This window comes from Rhinolophus sinicus, linkage group LG04 (assembly GCF_036562045.2).
Source record: "Rhinolophus sinicus isolate RSC01 linkage group LG04, ASM3656204v1, whole genome shotgun sequence".
NCBI lineage: Eukaryota > Metazoa > Chordata > Mammalia > Chiroptera > Rhinolophidae > Rhinolophus > Rhinolophus sinicus.
In genome coordinates this window covers 136088603-136110076 of record NC_133754.1, presented here as the reverse complement: position 1 = coordinate 136110076, position 21474 = coordinate 136088603, and the positions used below count along the sequence as shown (strand labels likewise).

At 37.4% G+C, this 21474-nt stretch overlaps 1 protein-coding gene across 4 annotated transcripts in view; it reads left to right on the top strand.

The window, feature by feature from the left end:
• The window catches only part of KDM4C (lysine demethylase 4C), a 346173-nt gene that overhangs the window by 54567 nt on the left and 270132 nt on the right, over positions 1–21474 (top strand). For all 4 annotated transcript variants that reach the window (XR_012495714.1, XM_019727138.2, XM_074330450.1 and 1 more), the window contains one exon: positions 13327–13520. Coding sequence is in view for 3 of the 4 variants with exons in the window: in XM_019727138.2 (XP_019582697.2) it covers positions 13327–13520 (194 nt within the window). In the remaining variant the exon portion in view is untranslated. The remainder of the gene's footprint in view (positions 1–13326; positions 13521–21474) is intronic.

Here is a 21474-nt window from a genome sequence, read left to right as displayed (position 1 = left end):
TTTTTCTTTTCCTGGGCTAGCCATACACGGTACGATCCTCTGTTGTGATTCTGGCAGCGGGTGGCAGCTCCCAGTCAGGCCTGCAGTCAGGAGGGGGAACAACCTATCCTCTGCAGTGTATTCATTGTGTTAGATGATTTTTCCCAACTGTAGGCTAATGTAAGTGTTTTTAGCACATTTAAAGTAGACAAGGTTAAGCTATGATGTTTGGTAGGTTAGGTGTATTAAATGCATTTTGACTTAATGATATTTTCAACCTAAGGTATTTTCAACTTACAATGGCTTTATCTGAACATAACCCCAATCGTACGTGGAGGGGCATCTGCACTAACTTTCCTGTTTAGTTATTGGGGAATAGAAGGATGTTTTACCTTCTTCTTCTTCTTCTTTTTTTTTTTTTTTAAAGATTTTATTGGGGAAGGGGAACAGGACTTTATTGGGGAACAGTGTGTACTTCCAGAATTTTTTTCCAAGTCAAGTTGTTGTCCTTTCAGTCTTAGTTGTGGAGGGTGCAGCTCAGCTCCATGTTCAGTTGCTGTTGCTAGTTGCAGGGGGCGCAGCCCACCATCCCTTGCAGGACTCGAGGAATCGAACCAGCAACCTTGTGATTGAGAGCCCACTGGCCCATGTGGGAATCGAACCGGTAGCCTTCGGAGTTAGGAGCACAGAGCTCCAATCTCCTGAGCCACTGGGCCGGCCCTTTACCTTCTTGATTATGTAAAAATATTTAGTTCTGGCTCAAAATGGCATTGATAATAGATGATAACAATGTCTACCTGATAGGGTAAGATGAGAGGACATAAATGATACACTTAGCTCAGAGCCATAGTATGTATTGAATAAATGTTAGCTGCTGCTGCTGGCAATATATATTTTTTAATTTATTGGGGTGTCAATTGTTAGTAAAATTACATAGATTTCAGGTGTACAATTCTGTATTACATCATCTATAAATCCCATTGTGTGTTCATCACCCAGAGTCAGTTCTCCTTCCATCACCATATATTTGATCCCCCTTACCCTCATCTCCCACCCCACACCCCCCTTACCCTCTGCAACCACTAAACTATTGTCTGTGTCTATGAGTTTTTGTTTCTCATTTGTTTGTCTTGTTCTTTTGTTGTTTTTGGTTTATATACCACATGTCAGTGAAATCATATGGTTCTCTGCTTTTTCTGTCTGACTTATTTCGCTTAGAATTATACTCTCAAGATCCATCCATGTTGTCACAAATGTTCCTATATCATCTTTTCTGACCGCCGAATAGTATTCCATTGTGTATATATACCACAACTTCTCTTTCCATTAATCTATTGAAGGACATTTTGGTTCTTTCCATGTCTTGGCCACCATAAACAAAGCTGCAATGAACATTGGAGCACATGTGTCTTTATGTATAAATGTTTTCAGATTTTTTGGGTAGATACCCAGGAGAGGGATTGCTGAGTCATATGGTAATTCTATTCATAATTTTTTGAGGAACCTCCACACTGCCTTCCATAACGGCTGCAGCTGGTGGCAATATTAAAGCAAAACGAGACAAAAATCCTGAGGCTGCAATGAGATATTCAGTGGTTGATTCTGACTCAGAGAACTGTGAAGAATTCTGTTCTGTAATTGTCATTTTACATGTAAGTCCAACCTGCAGCCCAGCAATTCATACTTTCTACTATCTGTCAAAGCCTGTCAAAGCCCTGAAGATGTTTGTTTAGAGGTTACTGCGTAAGAAAATACCCCTGCTGATTTGAAGAAATATACCACCATCTTCTTGTCAGTAAGACAAGGTACCAGGACACAAAAGGTGCCATGGGATGTGACACAGGAGGTGTTCTCTTTTTAATGATTTTTTTCCTTCATATTTTTGGAATACAGTATCTGATTATATGTGTGCAATGTATTTAAGTTTTAAAGCACAGCGATTCACTGAATACCCCCAATCCACTATGCAGTCCAACAGCTAGAATATTAACAATACTACTCATGGGCTGCTCTTTCTACTGTCCTTTCCTGTGACCCACCCCAGCACCCAGGGGTGGCCTGGATACAGGCACACCTTGGAGGTACTGAGGGTTTGGCTCCAAACCACCACAATAAAGTAAATGTCACAATAAAGTGAGTCACGCCAATGTTTTGGTTTCCCAGTGATATAAAAGATACGTTTACACTATACCGTAGTCTCTAGTAAGTGTGCAATAGCATGTGTCTGCACAAGCAATGTACGTACCTTAATTACCAAATACTTTACTGCTACAAAATTTTGACCATTATCTGAGCCTTCTGAGACTTGTAATCTTTTTGCTGGTGGAGGGTTTTGCCTTGATATTGAGGACTGCTGACTGATCAGGGTGGTGGTTTCAGCAATTTCTTAAAATAAGGCAACAGTAAAAATGGCTGCATTGATTGACTTTTCTTTTCACAGATGATTTCTCTGTAGTATGCATTGCTGTTTGATAGCATTTTACCCACCGTAGAACTTCTTTCAAAATTGGAGTCAGTCCTCTCAAACCTGCTGCTGCTCTATCAACTAAGTTGATGTAATATTCTAAATCCCTTGTTGTCATTGCAACAATCTTCACAGCATCTTCACCAAGAGTAGATTTCATCTCAAGAAACCACTTTCTTTGCTCATCTATAAGAAACAACTCCTCATTCATTAAAAGTTTTATCTCGAGACTGCAGCAATTCAGTCGCATCTTCAGGCTCACTTCTAGTTCTAGTTCTCTTGCTGTTTCCACGACATCTGTAGTTACTTCCTTCATTGAAGTCTTGAACCCCTCAAAGTCACCCATGAGGGTTGGAATCAATTTCTCGCAAACTTGCTAATGTTGATATTTTGACTTCTTCCCATGAACCACGAATGTTCTTAATGGCATCTTAATGGTGAATCCTTTGCAGAAGGTTTTCAGTTTGCTCAGTGCAGTGTTGTCAACAAACCTTCAATTTGTAACGCATTATATGCCAAGAGCAATAAAGGAAAGCACAATAAAATGAAGTATGCCTGTATTGTGTTTGATTTCTTGCCTTTGAAAAATAGTTTTCTCACACACGCATATTTTTAAACAGTATATTTAATTTGGCTTATTTTTTAACCATATTAAAAATAGTATCACTTTATGTAGACCTCTGGGACTTTGATTTTTTCACCTAGTGGTAGGTTTCCCATGTTTATTCGTATTATTGTATGAGCTGTTGTTCAGTCATTTTCATTGCTGTATAATATTCCATTTTGTGAGTATACATTTTATTTTTTATTATCCTGCCAGGGAATATTTTCTTTTTCTTTCTCTTTTTAAAAATAAATATTGCTGCTGTGAACATATTTCTGTACATGGTTCCTGCACATGTATAAAAGTTTCCTTAAAGCACTTACCTAGGACTGGAAGTGCTGTCTCATAGAGTGTTCAACTTTACCCCAGATACTGTTGAATTGTTTTCCAAAGAATTTGTACCAATTTAGGTTCCTCCAGCAGTGTATAATTATTTTTAAGGCAGTCTTATTGACATATAATTTATATACCACAAAATTGACCTATTTCAAGTGTATTATTCAATGATTTTTGTGCAACCATCACTACCAATCCAGACTTAGAATGTTTCATCACCTCCAGAAGCTTTCTCATGCTTACGTGTATCCTCTTTAGCACTTAATATTAATCACCTTATTACTTGTTAATCTTGCGACTGTAAAATGTCTTGTGTGTGAATTTGCCTTTTTCTGATTACAAATGATGTAGAATACATATTTTCATGTCTGTATTAGCCATTCATGTTTCCTCTTTTGTGAAATGTCCTCTACTTATTTTTCTATTAGATTATTTGATGTTTTCTTATTATTTGGAATTCCTTATGTATTCTGGATACCAACACTATGCCAGTTATATTTGTTGAATTGTTTCAGTTGTGCTTGTTCTTTTCATTTTTTTGTTTCTTTTATTTTCAGCGTCTTATGTTTTTAGTAGTAATCCATTTTTTTGGAGATTTTTAAAAAATTTTTCTTTTTAAACTTGTATGTATTTTAAGTGTGTTTTTCCAGGATCCATCAGCTCCAAGTCACATAGTTGTTTCAATCTAGTTGTGGAGGGCACAGCTCACAGTGGCCCATGTGGGGAATCGAACCGGCAACCTTGTTGTTAAGAGCACCGTGCTCTAACCAACTGAGCTAACCGGCCGCCCTAGTAATAACCCATTTTAATTGTAGCACCTGAGGCTGTAATAAAGGGTACATTTTGTAAACTTCACAGGACTGTTGTACACATTCAGTAAAGTGGCAACTGCACAATACCACTTAGTATCTCAAAATCAGGAACATACTTTTGAACGGTTTAAATGCAATGTACAGAATTAAAAACGAAATCAGAAGCCATTCACAGTAATACTAATTGTGAATTAAATGTTTTATACTGAGTGCTTGATATAGCAGCCAATATCTAGTAGAGGATGTTGAAAGTGATTCAAGATTCTCATCCCGTTGTACTCCTTTGGGAAGGTATCTTTAGTAAGTATGTGACTGGCTTAAGATGGGTACCACCAGGACCAGAAGAGGAAGTAAAGTTCTACCACAGTTTTTGTAGTTTTCATTTTTCTCCATTAGGAATGAACAGTGAGAATTAAATACCTATCTTTACATGTATACTAGGTATACTATGAAAGTATATGTTTACAAACATATAAAAATACTTGGTAACTAATTTGATAAGGAAATAATGTATAAAGGCGTGTAGAAAAACAATCATCTCTTACCCTGGAAAGATCAATTCTGTATTTTATATTACATCAAACAAAACAGTTATAGTTTTTTTTTGAATCCTTTATACAGAAATACTTGAAAAGGAAGACAGAGTTATTTATTTTTACCTTCATTTTGATCTTGAAAAAAGTTAAATTAAAAAAACAAGAACATTGAAATGCCTAAGTCCAAAATGAGCCCAAATATTTAGCCACATAGAGTATTATCATCTCCCAGTAAGTCAGTTATACTGAAGGCTTTAGAAGCAGTTTTTAATCTGTAAATACAGTACACATTTTCATACTTTTGGCCACTGGAAAACAAAAGCTGTAGCATCAGTAAAGATCTGCGATACCTGTTTTGTAAATTCAGTACAGTGTACTTAAGGTTAAGTAAAGTTGACATCAAAATTTTTAGATAGGCTTATTTACAGTGTCTTTTAATGAACAAAGACTTTAATTTTAATGTAATTGATTTTTTTTTATCAATCTTCTCTTTTATTAATTATATGTACTTGTATTTGTATCTCTCTTGGGACTCTGACCCCATGAACCTAGACATACTTATTTTGTCCTACTTTACCTTTCAGATTTTCCATATCGTATTTCTGTACTGCACTGTGTGTTAACGTCGTTAATTTTATCTACTCTTGTTTAACCCTTTCATTGAGTTTTTTAGTTTAATAATGATATATTTCACTCCTAGAAGTCCACCCTTCCCCCCCAGATCTGACTGGTCATTCCAAATAGTTTATTTTATTTGCTTGTCTTTGCGATTCCAGGTTTTATTTCTTTAAGCATTTCATATTGTTTAATGTCTCTCTGTTAATTCTGATATCAACAGTCCTGGGATGAGGGAGGGAAACATTTTAAATGCTTTGTTGGTTGTTTCCGCGAGCTTTCTCCAGTGTTGGCTTGCCTCCCTGGGTACATGGCAATCTTTGGTTGTATGCTTTAGCTTGATCTTAATTTGTGGAAAATTTACAGGTCGCAATAGAAGCTTTTCTCCCAATAGGATTGAGGTTGTTTCTGCCTGGGACCAGGGATATCATTAACATGAAATCCTCAATCCTCAGACTCAAGGCAGGAGTACCGAACTCTGTATCTGTAGGCCTTTATTTGACTCGGCACTTCCCCCTTTTTCTTCTCTGTTCTCCTCCTTTTTATACTCGTATTTACCTTTTAAATGTGAACAGTCTCTTCATATGGTCCTTTTATTGCAGAATTTTTTTGTTTCTTTCAAAACTTGCTCTACATTGGTTATTGTCTAGACCTTTAGAAAGAATAGAGCACTGCTATAAAATTGTAGGTATTTTGGTGTGTAAAAATGCAAAAAACGAAAAGTGGTCTGTTTTAAAAGTAAAAAGGTTAGATAATGTGAGACACTTTTGTGGAAAAGAAGAGCAAAATGAGCTAGCATATCACACATTGTAATTAACTTGAAAGAAAAATGAATCTCACATGAGTCTTAATTTTATTCTTACTGTGTAAAGATCCAAAGGAAATCCTCAGTCATTTAAAAATGTAGATCAGAGCTTTCATTTCAGTTATTGAAAGGTACAGTTTTCACACATTACATATGAAGTGGATTGAATTTTGAAGTCTTGAAAGTAGTAACCAAGTTTTCTTTTTCTTTTTCCATGTGTATTATCTTTGCGACTTAAAGGACTTGTTACAAACATATGAATTAGTGGAAGTAATTTACATTAGCGTAGCTTTAAGTTACCAGAAAATTAATGGAGATTGGGTGGATGGTCTTTTGTTTGGATCACAGTACTCTAATAGATGTTGGTTGGGCCGTGATAAGGGTTTTGTAGGAAGGGGTGGTAAGAGACAAATGAGGAAAAGCAGAATATTTTAAAAAATACTTAAAAATTAGTATTTTTATTTAATTAGTTTAAGCAAAAAATACCTAAAAAATACTGCAGAGTACTGTGCTAATGAGAAACACCATGTCACAATGCTGAGTTATAAAAATGGGACCAGCACCAGTATTTATGAAGGGAATGCTTACAAAGAATTGTGATTTGCTAGACTGACGATACATTTGCTGCTGAGGAGACTGACTGCTCTGTCTTAATTCTCACACAGGATGGGCCGGTTACTTACTGAGCATCTTCCATCTGTAAAATGAGGGTGTTTTGCTTTTGTTTTCCTAGCATGGGGATTGTCCCAGTGCATTATAGTTTCCTGCGTTAATAAAATAATTACTCAGTACCTACAGTTTCAAGACTTGGCACTAGATTTTTGGTAAATGCCAGATTTAAAGAAAATGCTACTTTTATTTTCTAAGCTTGTTTACTAATTTTTAAAAGACATTTTTGCGTACATTGCCTTGTTGCTTCTCAGTAATCTGATGGGAGATACAAGTCATGTTATTAAGTATAAGAGAAGTCCCCAGTTCTATAGTTGGTAGGCTTTGACAAAGGCAATTTAAATAGGTGATAGCTGTGTCAGCTCTTGTGAAGACCAAAAGCACGGCATTCAGTTATAACTCTGTGATCACATTTTTGTGGTAGAAGAAATACTGGTCCATCTGTATTTTGGTCCATTTTGTAATTTGGTCCATCTGTAATACTGAAGGTGCTGAGGACAATGGCAGGATTGGGGTGGGGGTGGGGAAAGAAACATGTGAGTTAGATGGTGACATTGATGAGGATAGAATATAGTGATGGTAATGGAGATGCTGAAAGCCGTGAGAGAGTGACAGGTTAGTGGTGCAGAACTAATTTTGGAGAACAAGGGCCATATAGACTCTTCCTCTTCTACTCTATGAAAGGTACCATAAAAATATAATCAGTAATAATGGAGTGTGTCAATTTATCAGTTGTTTCTCTATGGCCACCCAGACTTTTGTGTAAAGCAAATGAGAAGGCAGCTCCCAAAATATGTAGAATAGGGAGAAAAAATTCTTGACTGTATTGAGTCTTCAGTTGCAAGTGTTTCCGTGGTCATCCAAGGCTTTTTTCACATGCTTGTTGTTGATAGTATAGTAATTTCTTGTATTTACAGGCAAGTGATTTTAGCTATTCTGCAATGTAGCGTCAGGTTGACATTAGTGCAGTGTAGCTCACAGAATTGTCACCTATGCATTTGGCAGATGTGCATGGTGTGGTTAAACCCTTGTACATCTTTCTTCAGCCCCCTCATCATTCTTATCCTGGTTCCTGCTTCTCTGAAGAAGTGACACAGTTTTGTTCAGGACTGTTTTACTTAAACCTGTGTGCTAGATTCCACTAATTCTGCAGTTGGTTATTCAATTTTTACAACTGCTCAGGCTTTGCATTTCCCCATTTTACTTGGTATCTCTCTGTTTGCATATTTGATTTTTACACAGTGATGGAAAGTGGGGGGAAACAAGTATATATAGAGAAAATTCCTGTCACACCACTTTCACAATCTCACTTTAGTTACTGGACACATTTATGGAGTACCTAACATGGTTATTTACTGTTGGGCAGCTATATGATTAGTTTTTAAAATACGGAACCATTTTCTTTGCCCCAAGCTCATAATCACTAACTTTGTATTTACAGCCTATCTCCAAAACTCCTTCCTCCCTTTTAAATTATTGCAATAAATGTGAACTCCTTAATATCTGCTACCTTTTTGCGATATATTTTGTTTGATGCACATAGTTTTAAAAGTTGGTTAATGTCACATAAAATTTGGATTTTGGGCTTTACTTAAAATACCAGAGGATCTGGCAGCATTCCCAGTGACAGCAATACATAGAAGGAGCTGAGTAATGGCTGTCCCCGTTAGACAGGATAGTAGATGGTGTCCAAATTATCTCCCCACCCCTTTTTTGATCTACACCTGGTTGTCGCACTCATTGATGTTACCTGCCTGGCTCTTTGGGCACCTGAGCTTGTAACTCCTGCTTTATCGCTCAGCTCTTTACTTCCTGCAGTCCCCTCTGGAACTCTTGTTGAGGTGGGATAGGCTCTGAACCCCAGGGGATACCACTCAAAGAAACTGTGGTCCTGAAACTGCCTCCCACATTTTTAAAAGAAAAATTTAGTGAGAAAGAAAGATTTAAAAAATATTTTCATATGCATTTTGCAATCTTGTCTTTATAACTGTCCCTTGAGGGAGGCAAGTCTGGATTTATGTATGTTGGGAAGGCTTGGGTCCCCACTACTGCTGGCAAGAGTGTATTTTTTTAAAGTAGATCCAGTGCGAGACTAGACCTTGACTGTGGCCGTTTCCAGGTGGCCACAGTCCTGTCATGGCCTAGTTGGCAGACTTGAACCTTGGTCACTGCTTTGCCATGAATGACCATTGAGAAACCATTCGCTCCTATAACTGGTGAGTGGCGGAGCCCCCAGTATTTGATTAGAGAACTTTCGACTCCCATGGGGCATGCTGCTTTTCTGATATTGTGTCATTTTTTGAGGTAGGAATTCTTCATTTCATTTTGCTTTTAGCATGCAGAAAAAGAGTATGTGTGCTAAACTTTTTATAAGTTTACTAATTTGTCTTTTATCTTAGAAGAACATTTTCGTAAGCTTTAATGGGTGTGCCCTCATTTTTACATACGTTACTTTAAAAAAAAAAGCCCATTCAGTACAATTGGTTCCTAGTTTTAATCTTTTAGTCTATCTTCATTTAGAAATACCTTTTTGGGATGTTTTGATTGCTTTTCATTTACACCATCTCTGTGTATTTTGAGGTGACACAATCAAATTACCTATGTGTATCATGTCAGTAGATGTTTCTTAAATGCGCTCTCTTCTGTGGTCGGAATTATTCTATTTTCCTCCTGAGTTAGTATTTGGGCTGGGCATTGAGGGAACTGCCTATTACAATGCTTCTGTAATGTGCTTTCCCACCAGAGCTATTTTATGGGATGTTCATATACTGTATAAACAAAGTTTCATGGTCAAACCGTATTTGGGAAATGTGGAGTTAAGCAAAGTAAAACAGAATTCCTTATGGTAGGTCCTCTCAGAGCCCTCAGAGAGCTTCTGAAGAGAAGGAGGAAAGGAGGCCAAAGATTTTTGACCGTGGCCTCTGGTATGGTTAATATTCCATTGACAATATTTTGGGAAACATTGGCTTACCGTGCTTTTGCATGGTTTCTCTCTGTTAGGTGGGAATGGCTCTTTCTTGGTGAGGTTTCTAACGACATGTTACTGCCGTGTCGTCCTTCCATCTCTGAGTGACTGAGTGCGTCAGGGGTCGTGGATGCTCTCAGTCCTAAGAGGAGGATGCTCACTGGCCTGGACATGTCCCCGAGTGCCGGGGCTGTGGACTGACACTTGGTACAGTCTCTCTGTGTTGGTTTGTAGATGCCTCGTTCATCCTTTGATGTCAGTTTGGGGTACTCACTCCCTCTGCGAAGTCCAAAGCCTGGTCCTTCAACAGCTCCCGACTCTGGTCATGCTAATGAAGGTTGAAGCGTTCTTTTAGACTGCCATCTGATTCCTGAGAGGCGGAAGATAAAGGAAAGATCCTTGATAAACCTCTCAATTATATATATGTGCACAAATCATGGTCCAATGGTGAATTATTTCAGCAAAACAACAGACAGCGTAAATACACAAATGGAGCAGGACAGGCCTAGAATGCAGACTGGGTAATTGGGGTGAAGGGACCCAAGAGGAAACGTTTGTCTAGTGGAGGTCAAGTGAGTGACAAATATTGTGTAGAAGAGGTTTATTTGAGGGGACAGAATCTGGGAAGAGACATTTGTCTATGAACTTGGGCTGATGTGTGGACTTCCTGCTGAGATTCCATGGCTTTAAGTTTTGAACCGTTTGACAAATTCTGGGGTTTGTTTGTATCAGGGCTCTTTCTGGAGACTTTTACACTAAATCAGTTCTATCACTAAATCCCTTCCCGTCCCCCCTCCCCCGAACCCCAAAAGAAGCATTTTTTATTATAAGCCTTGCCAGTGTTTGTTTAGAATGGCTTTACCCCTGGGTGGGGAGAATGCAGCAGTTGTGTGTGTTTGCCTGTCCTAAATTTTAGCTCTTTGTTGACAGTTGTTGCTGAGAGAGGAGGATGATATGTTGTATTTTAAAATGATCAGAACTGGAAGCATAGAGTTTATGAGTGAAGGCCCAGGAGTCAGATAGAGTTAGGTGTATCTTTGCTGCCTACTACTTGCTAGGAGTATTAGTTTTTCCATTTGTTCTTTTGGATATACTGTTACCTATTTTGCGGGATTGTTTGAGTAGGTGTGGTGTGTATGTCGTGTATGTGTTATGTAATGAGGTAAAGTATGGTGTGACACTTTGCCTAAATGCCAGGCTAGGTGTACTCCTTGTCTGAATTTGTGGAGACCTGGTGCTCTTCAGTTCAGAGCCTGTTATTGGAGGCAGTTAAGCCAGTTCAGCCAATAGTAGAGAACAGCAATTGGAGAAGGAATTTAGAAGCAGTAAGATTTATCCTCAGTCTCTGTTATATGAGTTATTCTTAATATTTTAATCACCTCTTTAACTGGAATTAGATGAGTTTTTATTTTAGCAAAAGAAATTAAGTCTCAGCATCATGGCAACCTTGGCCATTGTTTGGCCATGCTGCAAACTTGTTATTTGCCCATGAATGGGGAGAACTTCAGTAGAAAATTTCATAGGACTTTATTTTCTCTTATCATGTGTTCAGCTGTTGTTTTGGAAGAAGCTTTCCAGTAAGATTTACTAGAGAATAGTAGAGGTATTTATTCCATCAGTTCTAATAAGAAATAATAAGTTTTATTTTCTAAAGGTTTTATGTCCTTTAGCGTGTTTAGCACTCCAGGCGTCTCTGGGAGGGTGCTAGCACTCCTGTTTTCTTGAAGAAAGACTGGCAGCTCAGAAAATCTCAGTGAATCACCCTGGTCAGCGACAGAGGTGGGGTTAGAATCTGGGTCTTCTGCAAGCACTGTTTCTTCTCTACCTTCATCCCCTGAGACCCACAAGTCTAGGGATGTCAAATAATTCATCCTCAGTTATTTATAATGTCGGTCAGTAATAAAATTAAGACTTCTCCAAATGTAGGAATTTCGGAGGAATAGTTTGTTCCTAAATTTGCACGCTCATTCAGTTTAAAAATGTTTCCTATAATATGGCTCTCATTTATTACTTCAGATTCATTGCCTCAGTAATGACTTTTAAATAGGACTTTATTATTAGAGTGATTGAACTGAAGTCTGATTGGACTAGAGTTAAGAGATTGCACCACTATAAATAGAATGAGATAAAATATTCTACATAATTTGATTGAACTTTTATGAGTTCTCATAAATTGGAATCTAGGATCTTCTCGAAAAGGATACTTACTTTGACCAATTTCCTGATAACAAACTTCCCACTGTGGGATTTAAGATAGATTGGCTACTTAGGAGAATTTGGGGATTAAATTATTTCCACTGGCACTTTGTTACCTGAGGCAGAGCTTCATTAACTGCTCCATCAACAATTTTTTTAACCAAGAAGCTTGAGGAAGTAAGAATAGTACACGGATTAGAGAATCATCTGTAGACCAAAACAAAAACAGAATAGCCGTACATTTTTAGTGTATAAGGGAAATATTGGGTGTAGTTGTCTATGAGGCCATCGCCATAGTTATTGGAGAGCCTTATTGGTATACATGATTAATTTAATGCCCCTCCTTAATAGCACCATGAGGAGGTGGAAATGGATTTAAAGGCATTGCAGTTTCCTCATGATTGCATAGGAATGGCACAATCTCTGATATTTATATTTGATTATGAGAAAGGCATATGGGAAAAATACATAGTTTGTATATATTTTGAGCAGTTGATAATGAATTAATATACTGAATTAATAATTGATTGGTAAGTTCTAATAAAACCAGAATCTTTTCCTATCACCTTAACTCTTGTACCAGCAACTCTAACCTTTTCTCTCTATCATCACCAGCCATGTTGGGTTACTGTTAGAAAACTACATCATTCCAGCAATTTTACCAAAGTTTGGATAAGTATCGTTAGCAGTTACTCCATGTTTAAATTTTTCCATTAACATAAGATGTTAATATTTCATTGAAGAAGCAGTAAAAGCACAGTGATCTGGGGCCTAGGATAGTGCTAAGAGTTTTTCCAATAGAGTTCAATTTTAAGGAAATGATCTATTACATGGTAAAATTGAAATGGGTAGGGATGAGAGAGGGATGAAGGAAGATGTATTTTGCTAGTGATATCTTGAAACGATGTCTGATGTTGACTGACTTCTAAACTAATATACAGGTAAACAAACACACTGAAAAAAAAAAAGAACCTCCACACAAAAAGGTGTGTCAAAGATGGAAAGCACACTACACGTATGCTTTGGAGCAGGGATTTTTTTTCCTAACAGCAAATGGGGAGTGGGGATTCAAGATCCATTTCCATTGGGAATTGGAGTTACTTGGTATAATTTTATCCTAATATTTATACAGAACCACATAATGCTTATAATAATCTTGGATAATTAATAACAGAGATATGTAAATATATGTGTGTTTCCTATATAATGATTGCTTTATTTTCCATTCCTAAGTGAATGAAAATATGCAGTGTAATAATTTTGGCAGATGGTAGTTTGATTAGTAAATATTGTTTTTATTAGTGTATTAATGTTTGATTTTTTTCTCTCTCTTTCCTGGTTCCAGGGTGTGGATGAATGGAACATAGCTCGCCTAAATACGGTCTTGGATGTGGTTGAGGAAGAGTGCGGTATTTCTATTGAGGGTGTAAATACCCCGTATCTCTATTTTGGCATGTGGAAAACCACATTCGCATGGCACACCGAGGATATGGATCTCTACAGCATTAATTATCTCCACTTTGGAGAGCCCAAGTCTTGGCAAGTTACACGTTTAATATTCATTTGCTTTGGAGATTTGAAGTTTGGGCAATATGAATCTACTGAAGAGGATGTTTTCCCTTTGGTGTATTCAGATTTATATGCGCTGTGTAGGAAAGTTTTTGTTTGTAATTATTGTCTTCCACTCTGCCCAGGGTTTTGCTGAAAAGCATGGAGCTAGTGGTGACTTGTCTATCTAAAGTTCCCTACAGACCCATTTTGTAGGAGATGATGGATTGACAGATATTTTAGTTGTAAAGAATTTGTTGGGCATCTTTACTTATCTGAGCATTTGTTGGAAGGTATGTAGGAAAGTTGAATTCCTGGATGTAGAGTACCAAGTAATCTTAATGATCTTCTGGTTCAGCTTTCTCTAAATGACAAGTTCCATTTAGTATGTGGTGGGATAAATCAGGAGGCTTATTATTGCTCTTTGGATGAGAGGCATGGGTTTTTAAAGAGTAAGTTAATGTTCATATGTGTTTTTAACTTAAAATTTCATGTGTTTGTGAGCCTCTCTCATCTTTCTGAGCAATGGTTTTAAGATTTACCGCTCTGTAGAATGCATCATATAGTACATTCACTGCACATTTGTAATTATTATGCTGTTGATTACCCTGGTATCCTTTGTGGTCAGCTAGCTTCATGTTTTAAACTGCTTTTTGTGGGATTTTGTCTTAGGAGAGTTTAAATATCTGTTCTATTTTCTATAATACACGCACATGCAGCATAAGACAGAAGCATATGAAGCATCAACATGATGTTTTTGATGTTTGAGAACATGGTTAGGTGCTCTTCGGGGGCTTGTGCCAGCCCAGCAGCTTTCTTGGCTCCAATTTAAAGATAACGACCTCTTTCAAGTTCTCCTGCTGATCAGGTACAATACTATGTACAATACTATGTACAATTTCTATTCTCATCTTGCCATTGAGGTTTTATCATTTGGTGAAGTGGGAAATTGTAAACTTTCCCTAAAAAAAATTCAAATGTAGTAAAACTTCCTAATTATCAAAATGACATTGAATTGGAAGGAAAATTTTAGGTGGAAAGGCAAAATTCTTAGGTCATACAAGAGAAATCCAGGCAGTTCTTCGTTTTCTATGGTGTTTTGTGATCTAAAAAAAACTAAGCGGGATGCTGTTTAAATTATTTTAAAGATGTTTTACTTGCACATTTAATTTGATAAATTCTTAGCATTCTGTTCTCTTAATGGAATACGTCAAGCTTACACATTTTTAATAGGTGGTCTAGGATCTAGAGACGCTTTGTGACAGTGTGATGGTATTGTTTAATACACAGGTGTTTACTGAGGGCCAGTTGTGAGTACAAACTTTAGGTCCTATGCGTCTCCATTTGTCATATTTCTTCAACACCACTCACACGTCTGTTGGCATGTCATCCTTTAGTACTTTTGGGACTTAGCTATGAGAGACTCGGAGAAATATATTCAACAATACATGGACTTCTGGTCAGTTTTTCAGCTGCATAGTTATCTCCATGCTCTTTCTGACACTCAATTTCAGTGTAGATAAAATTAAATGAAATGGATAAATTCAACATGTTGATGAAATCTAATATATAGGCAACTATATACTATATTTCCCTTAATAAATCTGAAAAGTTAGTAGCAAAACTTTTCTGGAGGTTTGTTAGATATTAATTAAGAATGCCTGAGATATTAATTTGAGTTTTTAGTATTAGAGGACTTTAGATGAGGTCTCTGCTTTCTTATGAAGAAAGATGATTTTTTTTCCCTTGTCTTGGGAGTAGATTATTTTGTCTCCTGAAAATCCCTTAGGGGAGGATATTCTGGTGAGGGATAAGACTGATTTAGAAACTTGTTTGTATCTTTGGGAAAGATTACCATAGTTTGTAAGTGAGAATAATTATGCCAGTTTCCAAAGGACTTCTTTCTCCCAGCATGTATAGTTTCAGTATTTAATTACTCTATTAGTTATTAAGCATATAGACTCCATTATATATGCATTGAGGGTAGATTTATAATAACATGATTATCTTTAACCTTGACCATTATTTATGATGATAAAGTAATAAAACACAGCAGGGAGTTATGACAGCTAATCTACATTCCATTTTCTAAGATAACTACTGTAGGAAATGAGTGATATAAATGACTCTAAGGGTATTTCCCAGTAGATTTATGAAAGATTATATTAGCTCAGCATAAATAATTTTGAGGTAAACTATAATCATTAAAATTCATTTTAGTAATCATCATAATATATTTGAAGTGAGCTTTGAAAGGTGGTAGAAGCAATACAAATTTAGGTAACTATTGGGAGGCAGGTGGTGTGTGTGGCAAAGCTTAGACTTGAGAAACCAGCAAGCAAGGCTCTGGTCCTTATTCTGCTACTAACACGCTTGGCTTTGGACAGATAACTGTACTGTGGATCCCAGGTTCTTCACCCACAAAATGGCAAGGTTAACGAGGGTGATCGCCGATGCTCTAATTCTGTGATTTATGATCAGAACTATAGGAATATGTTTACTGTACAAAACGAGGATGACAGGGTGTTGTAAGGTTGTGTGTGTGCGTGTGCAGGCCCTGGTTTCCCTTTCTGGTGCTGGGTTGTATCTGGGACAGTTACCTTTTTTTCCTCCAGGGATGACCTCTGTCAGGCTTGACGTCTCTGTCCCAGGCTGTGTGTCTTCCTTACAGGCTGACGTTGAACTTCTGCTTTTTCCTCTTCAGTTCTGGCACCAGGTCTGGGTATGATTATTGCAAAGACTGCTGCCTAAGGTCCCCTCCCTTCTTTCATGTCTCTACTGCCTTCCTCTGCTCCTGTATCTCTTAGATTTTGCTGGACGTCTTTCTGGATCATGTGCTGTCCCCACTATAGGCATGTGTTTGCATCTTTCAAGTGGTTGTAGACCCCCCTTTCCTATGCCTGCCTTGAAGTTGGGGTCTGTGTCTGTGCCTTTGAATCATCGGCAGTTAACGTGGGGCCTGGCTGGAGGACTGATGCTACGTAAATTATTCTTGTTCTGAATCAGAAGTATTAAATTATTTTGGATCAATCTGTTTAAGGGCAGAGAAGGAAATATATATATATATATGTATATATATAACATTTTATAAATATTCTTGTCTAAAATGTAAGTATTAAGAACACTAAGTTTCCTGAGATTTCTGTGTAGCTACAGATATGCACAGCTTCAGGTGGAAGCTCCGAGAAGCTCCGAGACATACTTTTCTGGGCACTACATGTGGCAGATTTTGCCGAGTAAGTGTTCACGAACACAGGGTTGTACTGAAGAAAGAGACTTTAGAGGAGCTGATGATTTATGTAAACATTTATGGCACAGAGGTTTAAGGGAACAAGAATGCTTAAAGTAAACAGATAGAAAACTGCTTTGGCAGTCAGTGGTAAAGTTATTTATTTTCTTGGAATTAATATTGACTTTGGAGCAAGAAGACCTGTTTTAAAATCCCAGTCTGTCATTTACCAGCTGAATGACTTAGGGCAAAACACGGTACTTCTTTCATCATAAGTTTCTTTAACTGCCAAATGGTGGCATGATTTATTCACTGTCTACTTATAGGATTGCTAGGAGGGTCCAGGGATGTACTGGAGTAAAAAGTGCTTTGGAAACTGTAAAGTACTATTCAGATATTCACAATTACTATTATTTTATTAACCTTATGGAAATAATTTTTTGGTCATACTACTTACTTTAAGCCTAAACTTGGCATATAATGGAGTAGGAGTTTCAAGGTTAAATAAAATATAATTTTCCCTTCCATGCATCATGTGTGATAGTGGTTAGCTGCTGGGGGATATAGAATTTAGACGATGTCTAAAATCCTCCTTTCTGAGGCCGTGCCCAAACACGAGACTTTCAGATTTACTCTCTAGAGAATGAGAGAGGTGAGGTTTAAGAGGACGGGTCTTAACCCATGAAAAGGTTTAAAATCAGGAAAGAAGGTTCTCCTGAATGTTTTTAGAAAATTAAGGATGGGCTGCAGCATTGTGGACTTGGTTAAATTTTGTTCAACAAACTGTGAGGTTTTGTTAAAATGCCATGTAGCAATAAGTGATGTCAGATTATTCGGAATAAGCTCAGCTCATGCTTTCTCATTATATCATTGTTTAGTGTTGTGTAGTATTTGTGAGCACCGGCTTTTGCACCAGCCTTGTCTTTTGAGTTCTGGCATTACTTTTTGACGAATATGTGACCTTGGTGAATTATTCTATAACCCCTATTTCCTCTTGTTAAACACTCAACGTGGTTCTGGTGCTCGCTTTGTAAGGCAGTTGTGTGGATTAAATAAAATACCATGTACATAGCATATATCACAGCTCCTCCTGTTTCGTAAGTGCTCTAAATGTTAACATTTCATACATTCATTTACAAATATACATTGCATATTATATATAAGGTTATATATGAGGTCATGTATAAGACCTCATAGATCTTATATGAATAAGGAGTCTTGATTCTAAATGACAGAAACCCAACTTAAGCAATAAGGTTATTTGCCATTGTGTGTAGTTGGGAGAAGCTAGAAGCATGGCTCAGTCTAGGAGATAAGATGCGGCCCCTGGGTGTCTGTCTCAGCCTCTCCCTTCATCTCTCCCTCCCTTCTTTCACTCCCTCCCATCTCACCTCTACCCCTTCTTGTTTTTCCTTTCCCTTTCTTCCTGGTAGAGGAGAAGCTGTTTACCTGTAAATAAAAATTTGATTATTGTTGAATTTTAGAATTCAAGTCGCCCTCTTAAAAGGAACAAACAAGTTATGTGGTGTCACATTGACCTAAGTATGTTTAGTTTACATTTTTTTCATCAAAATATGAGCTCCCAGGTGTGTATGGGGGGACTGAATAGCATGTCTACAGTGCCTGGCACATAGTAGGTACTCAATAACTTTTTCTTAAATGAACGGTCTTACTGAAGGAATTCCTTGTTGAGGTTTTCTTCTTTAGGCACCTGCAGTGGAACATTACTTTAGGGATTGGGCAGCTTGATAATATTTAATGATGTATTGAATTAGCAACCCATGCTACTAACCCCTGCTTGTTACCTATTTGGTGAATTTAGACTCATTAATATATTCTCACTGCAGATGTTAGACTAATGGGATAAGGGTAAAAGCTGTATCCTTTTGATGGTTTATATAGGAAAAATACTCTTTTTATATAGGAAAAATACTCTTTAAAGTAATAGTGGTTTGTTTCTGGTTTTAATTACTCTGCCTAGAGAAATTGGCTCTCTAAATAAGAAAAATAGACTTTAATACTTTTAAATCAAAGTATTAATAAAATTAATTGCATAAGTTATTCTGATCACTGTAGGCATATCTGTCTATATTTTTTTAGATAATATTGCTTAAAAAGTTTTAAAAAATTGAACCTATACCCCAAAAGTATTGTATGAATTTTGTGCCCAGGTGCTAGCTATATTTGTAGGAAGAAGAGAGTACAGTGGTAAATGGTAGCAAAAATTTTTATTGATCAAATTTTACTTAGACCCGAGCCTGATTTGGAGATGCATAGAACCACATACACACGCCTGCATTCCAAACAGGGAGTCCTGGGGACCCCACCCAGCTCAGCACAGAATTCCCTAAAGGAAGCATCGGTGAAGTCTAGTATTTAGGATTTTGAAAGTCAGTCTCACTCTTTTCCCTGAAGTGATGAGATGTAATGTCTTTTCACTAACTGATGGGTAGCTGTGGATTTTATACATGAACTGTAAACTTATATTAATTAAGTACTTTTGATACCCCTGATAAACATAGCATAAATTCCTTCAGGACACTTCTTATTTCTTTGTTGCTATTCTTTCACTTAAAGCCACCACCACCACCACCACCTACAAGAACTAGAGAAACCCCTTCAAATGAAAAGAAATTGCTGAATGGAATCCATAACTGTTAGGGAAAAATCAGAAGGTTAATGCAATTTTTTTGCCATGTAGATCACTGAAAACAAACATTAGCGCTGTTAGCCTTGCAAATTACTGTGACAGATGTAGTAGTTCACAAATATTTTTTCCTAGCTTATCTTTCCCCCCATATTTCTCGCCCTCCTTTTCATGCTGTTTAATCTTTCTCTTTAGATCGCACTTTGTAAAAGATACATATTATTTGATATTTGTTTTACAAAAAATTATTTTTTAACTTAAGAATATAGGAAAGCAGCTTGTGTGTGTGTGTATGTGTGTGATTGCACTTCTACAGGTAGGCTGGCAAATAGATTTAGGTTACTTCTGTGACCCCACATATGTTCATTCTTTGTAAGCTTATTTTTCAAGGAGTAAGGCTATACTAGGGTGGTGAAGTATTTTGTGTTCGGTGACTCCATTTAATTTAGTGAAGTTTTTCTTTGTGTGCCAGGAACTGTAATCCAGACAACAGTTATTTTAGGTAGGTTTTTTTTTCTTCTGCCTCATTTTTAAACTGAGGACTTTGAGACTTAGAGCCTTGTCTGTTTTATCTCTTGATGAATGAGTCTTGAAGCTGTGATTCAGACTCTTTTATTTATCAGACTCTTTCCATAGACTCAAAGAGAAAAGGAAAGAGTAAAGATGAAGGAATAGGCAAGGAGAAAGTGTGCCTTTCTTTTTTATACCACCAACTTTCTTTTAATGAGATTTTCTACAAACCAAAGAGAAACTTACATCTTATTTTTTGGGACAAAACTATGACATAAGAGAGCATATTTTCAGAAAGTAAAGGGATTTTCAGAAGCAGATTTTCAGTAGCTAGGTTCTAATTGTGTGATAATTGATGGAGATCCTGGGGATGGGAAGACCCCTGGAGGTGAGAATGGGAGAAACCACTGGCCCAACTATTAGCTTGGCACTCAGGTTTGTTCTTGCGATGTTCCAGTTGGAAATCCATTTGAAGTCAGAAATAAAATCCCACATTTTAGAAAGAATGAATTTTACCTTGAAGAGGATCTTGTTTCCCTCTAGGGGATAGGTGGAGATTCTTCAATTAGCCATCTATTTAGATTCTGTCCCCTTCAATGAAGCTTTGGAAAAAAGCTAGTCTGTCCCTGTCAAGAGATAAGAGTGCTGTCTGTCAAACCTATCAGATAAGAACTGCTAGGATGGGGACAGGGGAGGCAGAGTTGGATCCCAGCTTCCGAAGGCTATAACACAATTTTCCTTAGTCTTCCAGTTTTGCAGGTCTACTGATTATTACTTTAAAATTAATTTCATGCATTTCCTCATGTTATTTAGAATCTATTTTAATCTATTTCAAGAATGATGCCTGCATTGGCTTTCTCTGGATTGAGAATATTTTGTTGGGATTGTCTTGGCGCCTTAAGATGAAATCCAGTATGAACTTGCTTAGCCAGAAAGGAGAATTTAATTGGCTTACATAGCCATGTACTGCCAGAAATTCCTGGAACCCTTGGAAGTTGCCAGAGTGTGATAGATACTGGGCCCCACTTTTCTTTGTGTGTTGCTTTCATTTTCCTCCCTGGCTCATGTATTCCTAGGTGTGTCCCCAAAGGGGAAATCTGGGGAGGGATCATGGATTTTCCTGGCTTGGGTGCTGTGCCGAGCTCTTGGTGAAGTCACAGAGGCCAAGGATAGGAAGGTATTAGGATTGTCTCGCTGGCTTGGGTCATGGGCAACCTGTGTGGCGGTGGGTCAGAGGCGTGAAGAATGGTGGCCCCCATTAGGATTACCTGTTTGTGTTTGGGGGAGGTTGTTGTTCCCCATAAGAAGGAGAGAGCTGTTACGTGAATTATACTGCACAGGGGAAATAAAACCTGATGTCTCCTACAGATCCTATGAGGCACAGAAAAGTCCCAAATAAATGTTCAAGTATTTGCTTAAACTCTTAGGAAGGCTGCTTGGATTACCCCAGCTGGCTCTTACTTCATTTTCTGTAAGATTAGAAAAAATATCCTGTGTGGATATTTCTCTATTTTAGGATATTAAAGTTATTAAAATGTATGCTTGTTTAACTTATTGTA